General features: G+C 43.0%; 1 protein-coding gene across 2 annotated transcripts in view; it reads right to left on the reverse strand.

The window, feature by feature from the left end:
- The window catches only part of DENND5B (DENN domain containing 5B), a 188,782-nt gene that overhangs the window by 68,896 nt on the left and 106,501 nt on the right, over positions 1-13,385 (reverse strand). For both annotated transcript variants that reach the window (XM_019544624.1, XM_019544623.1), the window contains one exon: positions 7,229-7,416. In XM_019544624.1, the coding sequence (XP_019400169.1) occupies positions 7,229-7,416 (188 nt within the window). The remainder of the gene's footprint in view (positions 1-7,228; positions 7,417-13,385) is intronic.

Here is a 13,385-nt window from a genome sequence, read left to right on the forward strand (position 1 = left end):
CAGGTCAGCCTGGATCACCCGCCTATCTTCTGGCGTGGATGCTTTGCCCCAAAGTTTGGTGTCATCGGCGAACTTGGCCAGTCCACTCCTGAAACAAGGTTAGGTGCTATTTGATGGCAGTATTTTAAATGCACAGTATTCTTGCATGCGCTCAAAGAAGATGTGCACCTTGTTTCTGGAAGGTAGAAATAATTTTTTTCCCCAAAGTCATGGCCAAGTCCTGACTGCAGATGCAGACTACACTTTGCAACATCAGCAATAGCAAGAGTTAAACTTCTTGCAGTCATTGCTGAACTGGCAGCAGCTTTGGGGTTCTCAGTCAAAAGTTACTGCCAATTTGGCAGTGGCTATGAAAGTGTGAACACTGAAGAATGAATTCCACCCCTCCAAACCAGGGCTGGTAGAGAGAGAAGCACAGCAGCAGTAATACAGCATCTCCATGCTTCCAGTCCAGCATAGATGCTACAGATTCCTTACTTAAAACACCCCCCAAATTGTGTATATGATTAAATACACGAGGGGTAGGCAACGTTTTTTGGCTGCAGTGCTGACAAAAACCACAATGTCTACCTTGGAAGGTGCTAGAGTGCCAGCATGTCAGAAAAACAAAATGAGGGCAGGGTGTACACGGCAGGACGCACTGCATATTAATATATTTAATAATCAATAAATGTTGCCTTTGTTGTGTATTCCTTTTTTGTTGAGCATGTTGCAATTAGAGAGAGAAAAAAAGAAACAAATAAGAGAGAAAGAAAAAGGAGAGCAGAGACACCCCCCCTCCCGAACAGACATGCACACATCCAGAACCAGACGTGTGTGCACACAGAACCAGACAGAGGCAGACAAACACACAGAGTCAGATGTGCAGGTGCACGGAGCGGGGCTCCTGGGCCACTGGACAAAGTCCAACCCAACAATGCCCTGGTCCCGCCAGAGCCCCTGTGCTTCCCCAGGGAGCCAGCCCCCAGGCTGCAGTGCAGCTGGCCAAGGCCCCAGTCTGGAGCCTGCTCATTAGCCCAACCACCCACCCACCCTGCACAGCCAAGCCTGCAAAAGGTGCGGTGATCCTGGCAAGGGGCAGCACTAGCTTCCTCCTGGTAGGGGGCTGGGCTGGGGCTGGGCTCAGAGAGGATGGGAGTCAGGTGGGCTTAGCTGCAAGCCCTGCTGCAAGCAGCCTGGGCTCTGTGGTTGGCAGCAGCTACCAGAGCCTGGGCCAGCTGCAGCCGAGAGGCTTCAAACAGCTGTTCTGGGCTCTGGCATCAGCTCCATAGTGGTGGGTGCATGCACGCCTCAAAGTGGATGGTGGGGATAGGGCCTGAGGCAGCACAGCTCTCCTGCTGTCTGCTCTGAGGTGCACTTGCAGTTGCCATCAGCATGGAGCGGATGCTGGGGCTGTGGAGCCCAGTGCAGCTGTTTGCAGCCTGCCCTCTGCCTGCTGCAGCTACCCAGAGCCCAGGCTGGCTACAAACATCTGTGCTGGTCATCAGCTCTGTGCCAGCAGCGGGAGAGAAGCTGGGGTTGAGCTACCTCAGGCTGTTCCCCCACCATCCGCTCTGAGGCGTGCTTTCACCCACTAGTATGGAGCTAAAGCCGGAGCCCAGAGCAGATGTTTGCAGCCTTCTGGGTAGCTGCTGTCAACCACGGAGCCTTCTCTGTTTGCAGCAGGCTTGCAACCACGCAGCTGCTTGCTGGGAGCAGCCCGGGCTTCATGGCTGGCAGCAGCTGCCTAGAAGCCAGGCTGGCGGGTATGCCGAGCAAAATGGCCTTGCGTGCCATGCTCGGCACATGTGCTGGGGGTTGCTGACCCCTGAAATACACTGTGTGATTTTAGAGATCAGTGGGCTCTCCTGCACTTCTTTCAGAGTCATACAAGTTGATAGATGATCGGGGCATCTATTTGGCCCAGGCAATAACATCCTTTTTCACAAACAGCAGGGGACCTATCACAATTTGTAAAAGGAAGATAGAGATGTACAGTGCCCCTCGTCTTTTCACATAAGCCTTAGCTCCAAGACTCAGTCTAGCTCCAGGTTTTACTAACTTGAGTAGGAGCTGTTCAGCTGATCTGTGGGGCGAGGATTCTGCTGGGATTAGGGCCACAATGGGGCAGCACACAAAGTTTCCATGTATATAAATGGTGCGTTTCCTGTAAAGCTTCCAGAATGAAGAATCTGCTCTAGTAGACAAATGACTGTACATGGCTTTAAAAACAGGGACCAAGTTCATCCTTTATTTTCACATAGCTGTATAAATATACACACACACACACACACACACAATTTTATTTATTTTTATATATATTTGTATATTTTATTGTGCCATTCTTCCTCAGGGTGTACTTGCACAATATATATAGTGCAAGTACACCCAGAGGAAGAATGGCACAATAAAAACAGTAACCAATTTTCTTCTGAACTGCAGCTTGCATCCAAAATTCACTGCCCGTGAATATATTGTGCTGAATAGGAAGTGCTAAAATGAATAATAATTTCAAGTACACTCTGTTCTAAAATGCCCTAACCAGACAAAAAACTGCAGAACAGGAGACCTAGATACCCTGAGGGCAAAAAATGCATGTCCTTGTTAGTCTTTCAGCTGACATGGAAATGGTTACCAGGATGCTTTTAGTCCTTCTAGAACCTAAGATGTCCACATTCATTGCAACTCACTTCTAAACAAAGAAACTGAGCTAATCCAAAGATTACATTAAGGAAATTAACTCCCTCCTCCTCCTACCCCTCACCTCCCACATATTCTGAAGAGGTTAAATTTTCAGCAGAGCAATATTCACTCCAGCAGAAATTAAACAATAGGCTACAGTTACTTCAGAGAATATTATTTCATTTCAAGGACATTTCTGACATTAATCACATTTTGCATGGATGCTTCCCAGCCACGGTATTAAGATTCACTTGTTAAAAGTAAAGTGCACCATCATTATGGTTTTCTATAATAAAGTTGAAACACGTTCAAATAAAATTGTTGCTCAGTATAAAACAATCTGCTTTTCTTAACATACATAATATTGAACTGGCTAATGGTGTGAGATGTAATTTTTTTTGCTCTTAGTGCAAAGATTCTTCTTATCTATCAATATTTCATTTCAAAGGCTTTTTAATTTCAGCTCTGCATACCATTTACAAAATTTGAAAATGAGATTTGGGCTCAGAAAAGCCTTGGGGAGTCCATCTCACTTTCCTCTTCAAAAACATCCTGATGATTAAAGCTAATACTGAGAGATTAGTAACCTTAAGACAGCATGATGGCCAGTTGTTAGAATTTTATCTCTACTATACAAACAGTTTATATTTAGACCAGCACTTGAAAAGCTGTCCCTTGGCTTGAACAATAAAGGAATTCTAAAGTGAACAGTATTTCATCATTGCTCATGTGTTGAAGGATTTTCTGTTTTTATTATCTACAGGAAGTCCAGATTCAAAATCTTCTCGATTAAATATAGTGTTCTCCTATTGTTATTCTATACTCCATCAGCCATGCACCACGCAAGTCATGCATTGCAAACATTTTTAAAGATTAACCATTGCCAGGATGTAAAAAAGGGAGAACATAAACCATTAATGTCTGTTTAATATGCTTTCCTAAAAAGTATAGGCTGTGTATGAGGTAGGGTGGGGGGACCCCACCTGAAAGACAGCAACCGTGCACCTGTCTTGTTTAGACTCTAATCTGTTTGGCGCATTATAGCTTTTATAAATGCTGGCACTTGTAAGTTACTAAGCTGTTTAACAACTGAATGTCTTTTTTCTTCTCAAGTCCTACTTTCTCTGTGCTGGAATTATTTCATTTGGCATGCCAAGAGGACTGCAAGACTACCACATTAAACTGTTATTTTCTTAAATGAACTAGTTTTTAATCCAGTCACTAAAAAAGACGATTACCATATTTATTCAAATCCAAGATGAGGGGCCCCACCATTTAACATGGGAGAAATGGGCCCCCATTTTGGAGTACAATACTGTAAGGAGCAGGCAGCTGCTGTGGCTCCAACCCTGGGCGGGCCTGCAGTGGCAACAATACCAGCAGCTCTGAGGGCCAGGGTTCAACCTGAATGGGCACCACTGTAACAGCTGCTATGTAGCTGGGCTGCAGCTGGAGCAACCATGTACTCTGTGTCCTGGACTGGAGTGGTACCAAAGCCTTGCAGCAGTCAGAGCCAGAGGGCAAGTGGCAGAGGAGGGGAGGCGGGCAGAGAATCCAGGTGCCAGGTGTGCAGGCAAGGAGGGGCAAATAGCAGGGAAGGTGGTGGAGGGCAGGCACCATGGAGGGGTGGAAGGACACAGATGCTGTGGTGTGCAGGCACTGGGGAGGGGTAGTGGTTAGGCTTCTGGATGGTACAGGACTTCTTTATCTTGGCTTCTATGCCTGGAAAGGTCAGGGCTTCTCCAAAAGTGGCAAGGACTCTGGGAGAAGGGAAGCATAATTCCAGTGCCCCTCTAAAGAGTGCCCAGGGTTGGTGCCCCTCTCATATGCCCTCTCCCCCCCTCCCCCCATTAATGCTACCAACCCACAGAGCCTGTCACTGTCATAGAAGGAAATCAAGTTGGCCAAGCCTGACTTGCTTCTGATGAAGCTATGCTGGATGTTCCTGATTACCTTGTTTTCTTCCAAGTGCTTAAAAATAGACTCCTTGACAATGTGCTCCACAATCTTTCCTAGTACTGAGGTTAAATTGACTGTTCAGTAATTCTCTGCATCCTCCTTTCCTCTTTAAAGATGGTCAGCATATTTGCTCTTTTCTAGTCATCTGAGATGCCACCCAACCTCCAAAAGTTCTCAAAGATAATAGCCAATGGTTCCAAAATTACCTCAGCAAATTCTTTCAGCACCCTCGTGAATCCTGTCTGGCCCTGTCAACTTGAAAACATACAGTTTCTTTAAGTAATCCCTGAACAGTACTTCTACTACTTGAGGCTGCTCATTTCCTATTCTGATTGCCAAGTTCACCTGTCATCTGACAATAGGCCTTATTTGTGAAGAATGAAGTAAAAAGGGCAGTAAATAATTCAGCCTTCTCTGCATCATCCATTACTAGATTGCTTCCTGCATTCAGTAAAAAGCCTACACTTTCCTTAGTCTTCCTCTTACTTCTGACATACTTGTAGAGTCCTTTTTTATTGCCTCTTACATCTATTGCCACTTTCATCCTAAACTACAAACTGGCCTTGTTGATTTTCTCCCTTATGTCTGGGTGATACTGTTATGCTCTTCCCTACTGATACGGCCAAATTTTCATGGGAGCCTACAACATCCCAGTTCCTGCTCAGCTCCTTACTCCAGTTCTGAATTATGAGTACATATCTTCAAAAATTTTCAAGCGATCATTTCTTTTCAACATGTGTACATACTGCCTGGCACTACCAGGCTAGGATCTCTAGACACGTTAGCAAAACAAATAACTGTAATAATTCATGTACATCCATATGGATGGCTCAGAAGCCAGGCTTGTCAACTTATTGCCATTCACTTCAAGGTCACCACGTTTAATATGGCTTAGAAGGGTTATGGTCCAAAATTTTAGCATTATGATGGATATCTTTGACAGGTGTTTAATGATTTCCATGTAGTTCCCAGGAGAAAGACACCTTTCTCTCACTCCATCCTCACCACAACTGGCAATGGTGAACTCAACAGCCAATGGCTTCACAGACATTAAAGACTGAGCAAGGCGAGAAACTTAGTTATCTTCTCAACTCTTACAGATAATTCCATCAGAGAAGACAGGAGGCACACAGAAAGGGTAATGCAGGATGAAATTTCCCCTTTCCAAAGAATATTTTTGGGAGAAAAAAGGTCCTTATTGTGCATGGCTGTCATTTTAGCACCTCTTACAAAAACTTAAACTCTCTCACTAATTCGTGCAAGTGTCCAGATCTGCACCCTTGGACAGACCTTTGTCTAAAAACATTTTAGGATGCAGTAGGAATGCAAATCTAAGACCCTGGCAGACATTACTACAGGATCAGATCCCTGATCCCAACAATCATGCCTCCTGAAATATCACATGTACACAGCAGAGGTATGATTTTGAAATTATTTGCTCTTCCTGCACTGGCAAGTTGAAAGCTGGCTGCCCACAGGTCTGGGTCTGGAGCTGACAATCAACTGACCTTGTGGGGACCACGCTTGGGTCACACTTGGACTGATTCTAGACCCCAGTGCAGTCCTCAGCCTAAGCCAAAAGTCAGCTCACTGTTGGCCTGGTCACACATTCAATTTAAGGTACCATACAAACCGGCCATAAAATTGTTCTGCCTTATGTATGGAACAATTTCATGGCTGGTTTGGCAGTTTGGCACCTTAAATTAGGTTCACGTTTAGCATCTGTGTAATTTATACTGCAATTCACATGCTAACTGCAGCATAACTTGTAGAGAAGGGCCAATATACAGTTTTTTCTCTACTACCAAAACCTATTTAGCTTTGGGATGAACGCTCAAAGATTTAGGTTGGCCCTGTCTCTACACAGCCATGCTGATCTTTTTTTAAAAAAAAAAAAAAAAGATCATCATGGCTCTCTAGAGACAGGGCCATCCTAAATCTTTGAGCGTTCGTCCCACAGTTAGACAGGGTTCGGTAGTAGAGAAAAAAACCCTACTTTATCCCGTTGCATGGGCTGGGGGTGTGGGGATAGAGAGAGTATGTAAAAGCCTATACCACTTGGCAACAACTCTTATATCAATTCTAACAGGCTGTCACCAGATGGAATCCCATCTCATTCTCTGACAAAAGGACTGTGACCCTGACAAAGTTAACTAAAGTGGGGGAAAGTCTGAAGCAGAACAGATAAAAGTACCTCCTGAGATATGCATGTTATTATCCACCCTTTTCATACCCACAAGACAGTGACATTTTTCAGCCCAATTCTTTTCTACAATATTCATAAACTTTAGTCAGCCTGTCTCTCCCCAGGGAGGAGGAAGAAGCAGAAAAGAAGCATTGTTTATTAATAAAATTAACAACATTTGTGAAATCAGACCTATGTAGATAAGTGCTCTGCAGACTTTTCCATTGCATCTTTTAACTGCAATGCTCCCAGTCCTGCAATGCTCTCATCCAGAGCCTCCCTTGAGCAGAGACATATCTGTGCCAAAGTTACTTTATATAGTTGTTTTTGATGTGGCACCTTTACCCTGGGAACTAGAGAGAATGAAGATTAAGTATTTTTAGCTTTAAGGCATAAAGGCCGACAACTCCACACAACATCTACCTCTTGAGGAAGTTCCAGCTTGGAACGGTCAGTTCCCTCTTTGGACTGAAGACCCATCAAGTAAGGGACAGGAGCATCTAGGAAATGTAGGAGAGAAGCAGGAAGAATGGGAACATATACATGTTGCCACTGAAACGGGAACAGCAGAGTGGTAATACCCTCTGCTACTGTCATCAGGCGCTGATAATCTAAAAGAGAAAGAAAAAATAACATTTAATTATCTCGCTCACTTTTATATTTTCAGTTCATTTAAACTTCAAAACAATTCAGCAAGGACAACTGGATTTTGCAACACTGCAAAGATTTGACTTTAAAAAAAAGCACAAATGACAACATTTAAAAAAACCCAACCAAACCACATTATCTTAATTCATAGAAAATTATCAGCAGCAAGAAACTGCTGAATATAGAAATCCTTAATATTTAATCTGCTTTCCATTGTGAAAAAAATAATTAGGGCCACTTTATTAAGGGATACCAAGATTGCTCACAGCAGCACAGCAAGAAAAAAAGTTACTTGGTCTTGTTCAGTACTTGGTATGTCATTTTGAGACAACAGGAAAGGAAAAGAATGGGTAGTAAGGGAAAAATGCTATTCGATTCTTTAAAACTTGCAGCTGACTATAAGATGAAATTTTTTAATGCATTTTCCAAGGGAAAAATAGTTCATACCTTAGCAGTAGTTTTTATACCCTAAGTTATCCTTGTTTTTGAGTAAAATCCTGAAGATAGAAGACTCATGAAAAACATTTCAGAAAAACACATTCTTTATACAGCCTACTCTCACACTGTTCCTTTTCCAAAGTCATAAATCTGTCTAGTCATATTTAGTCTATTATATTTAATTGCTGTGTAGTCTGATACTGTGTGAGTGAGCATCTTTGTGTATTTTCTTACAACTAAAACTTAGTTTCATGTGACCAAGCCCTGTCAACATTATAAATAAAACCAAAAAAAACCTCTAAACTGTAATCCCTCTATCTGAATATTCAAGAAATAAATATCACTATGTTCAAAAGTGAAGCAGTTCAACTGCACCAAGCAGTCAAAAATTAATGCGTCATTAAAGGATTCCTCATATTTAAGGCAAATCTTGATTTGTTGACTGTCTTGCCAAATACTGGCAAAAGGTTTCTGACTCAAGGGGTGAACAAAATATGCAAAGCAGGACCTCTAACCATACCCAAGACAGAAGTAATTTTCAGAGTGATACTACTTTGAATTTCTAGAGAAAACACTTTGAAGCACTTCACAAAACTTAATTCATTAAGAATCATAGCATCTCAGGGAGAAGCATTAGCTCCCTTTAAAGGCAGGAAAATGAGGCACAGGAGTCATTAATGACATGTCTGAGCTTGCATAAGAGCTAGGCATAAAAATCAGTTCTGATGCCCATTCTGTGCTTTAGCTACCTCAATCATTTTTGGGGAGAGAGACATGCCATTTGCCCTGGGAATGCTGGGCATTTTATTCAGTATTTTTCAAATTGGCAAAAGAGATATCCCCATCCTGACTCCATATACAAACACAGAAGATGAGGCTTGGTTTGAATAGGCCACTGAAATTAAGAAAAGGTTTCAAGACCATAAAGGGGTGTTATCACCAGTCCCAGATCTCTGGTCATTTCTCATCTCTTCCCTGTTCTTCTCCTCCGTAAAGCAAGCAAACAAACAAATGAACAAACAGGAACATCCCGTGGATAATCACGTACAGGATCTTTTCTGCAGTTCAATTAATTATCCACAGGCAGATAAGAAATCGGTCTGATCAACAGAGTTTGCTAAATAAGTCAGCCTACAATTCTGAAAAACAACAGTGGTAGTATAAGCACAGGCCACCTGAGAAAATACTGATTTCAGAAAGTTACTAGCAGGATATGCATAAACACCACATGGTAATTTTAAAAGCAGAAACTTTGTAACACTTTCTCACTCTTGTTGACACTGATTGCACAAAAATAGCCTTAATCTGCTATAGGCCATGTGGCTAAGAGAAAAAAACCCCCAAACCCCAAACAAACTTATTTTTATTTTATCTTCCTCACAGTTAATCACAAAGTCTTAACATGATTCTGCTGTACTAGTTAGTGTCTCAAGACCGTCTCTCAAAAACATCCATAGCCACAGTTTGCATCACAATAAACAGTTGGGTGCTGGCATATTTACAGGGCAATTCTTTACGAGTTTCCATCTATACACAGGTAGACATATGTACAGAGTACATTTTCCTCTGTGCCCACAGTCCATCCTTTGAGGAAGCATGTAAACAAAATCAGTACCTGAAGCACTTAATCTCCCAATAAAGCTTCTGCAAGCTACTTAAAAATAAAAAAGGAATTGCCTACTAAAGTGCAGCATTATGAAGTCGTCTCAAAATGCATTAACAATGCTAGACAAGGTTCTTTGGGTAAATGTGATACCTTTTATTAGACCAGTTAAATAGTTGGAAAAATTGTTCTTTGAAAGCTTTTGGGCAAAAGCACCCTTCCTCAGGCATAGGTAGAGTCACCTGGTGTTTGTGTGTTCTCCCGGGTGGAATAGAAGTATAAGCCAATATGCAAAATGCAGGTTTGTGAAAATGCAAATGTGTGGCAGGGAGGATCAGAGTGGATGGAGATAATAGGTGGGAGAGAGGTAAGTTGGGGGAGGAGGGCAGGAAAGAGGGGAATGTTGATTTGGTGACAGAATGTTGCTGGTAAAATGTAGAGGTTACCTGAGGTTAATAATGCTATGAATTTTAGCAATAGAATTAAGGGATGCAGAAAATGACTGGCCCTAATATGAAGATGAAGCCTGAACAGACTTGGAAACCTTCTTGGGCATATGGACACATGACACGGGTTTAGTCTTTCAGGGTTGCATTCTATGCCCCATAAACTGAAACGGTGAGTTTTTAATTGAAATGGTAGGTTTTATTTTTCTGTCACTATACATGTCATTGTCCTGGCAGCCACAGGAGCCTACTGAAGGCAGAAATGGCAAGGGGTCTGATCCCCATTTTTTTTTAGTTATTTATTTTTTTTTAAAGGCAGAGTCTGCTCACCTCTCCCATGGCAGGGAGGGGGCATTAATCTGTCAGCTCATGCCTTGGCCATGGGAGAAGTTAGGCAGGCTGTGCAGAAAAAAAGAATCAGGTCCATCACTGCTTCTGCCTTGAGCAGGCTCCTGCAGCAAGCAGAATGCATGGGGCAGCTCAGGAACAGGCTGGCTTGTCCCTGGGGCAGTGCAGGGAGGCGACAGAAGGATGGCTGGGTGTGCTGACAGCCAGACATGTCAGGGACAGTGCACAGGATGCAGAGCTGCCCAGGTGGGCTGGTAGGGGGCTGGGTGCTGCTCCAGCTTAGAGGTGCCCATACAACTGTTCCCCAAGCCCACCCTGGCTTCTAGCACCCCTGGAGCGGCCCTGCTGCCTTCTCTAGCTGCCAGCACACCCAGCCACCCTCCTGCTGCCTCCCTGCACTGCCCCAGGGGCAAGCCAGCCCATTCCCAGGCAGCTCCAGGCATCCTGCTGACTGCTGGAGTCTGCTGAAGGCAGAAGTGGTGAGGGGCCCAATCCTTTTTCCAGTGCAGCCTGCCTGTCTTTCCTGTGGCTGCGGGGGTGAGCTGACAGATTAATGGCTTCAAGGTTCCAAGTTGCAATGCTGCAACCTAAACATCAGGATGTGGTTTAGTCTGTGACAATGCAAAATCATTTGAAACCCTCAAAACTCTCATACCAATAAAGTGTGATACTATTCAGCCACACAAAGGGAACTTTGTCAGGTATATATGGTAACATCATCATGTGTACAAGTGCCCCTTGATAGCTACATGAAATGATAGGAGACTGGGTCTCTACTCTGGTTGTGCTCAGTGCCTGCTGGAGGGGTGTCACAGCTTCTGGGAATTGGACTATGCATTTTCAAGCTATTGGCAATGATCATCTACCAAAGTCAAGGCTGCTGCATTATGTGGCTACTGACTTGTAACAGACTGATTGAGAGGGGGAATATTTACATGAAGAGAGGAGATTAAGTGAGTAGTCTAATCATTACATAAATTCTTGTCATCCAGTAGCCAATTTGGGATTCCCCCATAAGCAAAACATGGATGGAAGGAAACATTGCTAGATTATTCTGTGAAATGTTTTCATTAAAGAAAAGCCAAGAGAAGAGAGCTCAACTATCTAGCTATGACGCTGAACTCTCTGGTTTTAAAACAGACATGTCACTGATTCAGATCTTCCCCATGTAATACACGCTGTATAATGAAATTGTCATCTCAACACATCCAGATTGAGAAAATATTAAGCATAATATTAAGTTTTGATTATTTGTAATGTACCTTCCTAATAGGTTGTTCTCAAATTTAACATAACTGTTTGTCTTTTCTGCCTCTACTCTATGCTTTGGTGTGGAAGTAGCTTATTAAAAAATATTCACCAGTTTGAAACAAAAGGGAGGATTTTTGGCCTAAGAAGATATGTTCAACAATCCTATTCCTTGCAAATCTATTGAATGCCAAGAAGAATATTCAAAGGACATATTAAAACTGAACAAAAACAGCCATTTATAAATCATTCATGAAGTGTTAAATACCTATGTGCAGATCATTCACATAAACCAATTTTGTGGAGTCTCAAATACTCCAAGGTCCTAATCTACCATCCTAGTATACATAAATCTCTTCTCCCCTGAGGTCATTCAGCTCACATGGCAGGCACAAGACAGAACTGGGGGAGGGAAGAGCATGGCCCCTCAAACACTGAGGTGAAATCCTGTGGGTTGGGGGAATGCAGAGAGATGCCTAGAGTGTTGGTGGAACACTGATCCTAGTTATGCCTGCCCTTCTCTACAGTTGCCTTGGGGGAAGACTTTACAGGTAAAGCAGTTACAGACTGCAGCCAGTTGGAGCAGTAGTGAACCACTGCCAATGTAAGGATCTTCAGACAATTTTTTAGAGCAGTGGTTTTCAACCTGGTCTCCAGAACCCCTGGGGGTCTGCAGGGTGCATCTAAGTGGTCCACAAAAGATGACTACAATCAATCAAAAGTATGAGAATACCACAATTACAATTTAAAGGGGTCTGCATCTCCATTTGATATTTCCAGACGGATCACGACAACCATTCAAAATATTTTAGGGGTCCACAAATGAAAAGAGGTTGAAAACTACTGTTCTAGGGCATTCCAACTGGATAGTCTATATTGTCCAGCCTGTCTCCTTCTCCTCTATCTTAGCCTTAACTTGCACCTGCCTCTGACTTTCATCTGACTGCCCTGACTGCATTTTCCCTTGATTTCCATTTCACTACCTCTTCCTCCTTGTTCAGATCATTTGTTCTGCTTTTGGCAACCATATAGTGGAAAGGGATGCTTCTGAACTTCTGTAAATACTAGTCAGACAAAATGCTGTCTGGATAGCTGCCTACCTTCTCTGGTGCAAGCTGCCTAACTTCTCTGATGCAAGTACTTTAATCCAAAGATACCCAGCCTATAGTAACATGGAGCAAGTCAGATTTGCTCTCTGCTCTGGTAGGAGATCTGGAATTGCTGGTATATATATGAACGATAGATGCTTCCTGCAGCAGCTGTAGGCTTTAAATGGAAGCTCTCATCCAAGTTCCAAGAACTAGACCCTGCTTAACTTAAGGTATCTGATACTCATACTAGATATATCAATACCTTTGATACTGTAATTCCTGGCTCTGCCAGTGGCCTCTGGAAGACCACAGGGAGGTAATTTCACTTCTGGCCTCAGTTTCCCTATCTGCAAAATAGGAATAAATAATTCCAGGTTCTTTTGCAACATCTTGTAATCTACTCACCGCAGCATGACAAAAGCTGGGGGGGGTTTTAAATCTCTAACAATATTGACATAATTCACGAAATATTATGTGAGCGTTAAAAAATAAGTTTTGAGTGTGCACATAGTAGGAGACAGTCTCTGCCCTAGAGATATCTCAGAGTAAATAAACTAGAAGGTGCAGAAGAAAGAAAGCCAAATTAACCTAATTTTACAGGCAGAGACACAGTGAGGTGATGTCAAGGGCTATAGGCTGTACAGGAGGGACAGGATAGGAAGGAGAGGTGGGGGCGTGGCACTCTATATTAAGGAGGAATACACATCCTCGTTAATTAGCAAGGAGTCAGAGGAGGGGCACTCTGAGGTGCTTTGGGT

The sequence above is a fragment of the Crocodylus porosus genome, unplaced genomic scaffold (genome assembly GCF_001723895.1).
Source record: "Crocodylus porosus isolate Cpor-Errol unplaced genomic scaffold, CroPor_comp1, whole genome shotgun sequence".
Lineage (NCBI taxonomy): Eukaryota > Metazoa > Chordata > Crocodylia > Crocodylidae > Crocodylus > Crocodylus porosus.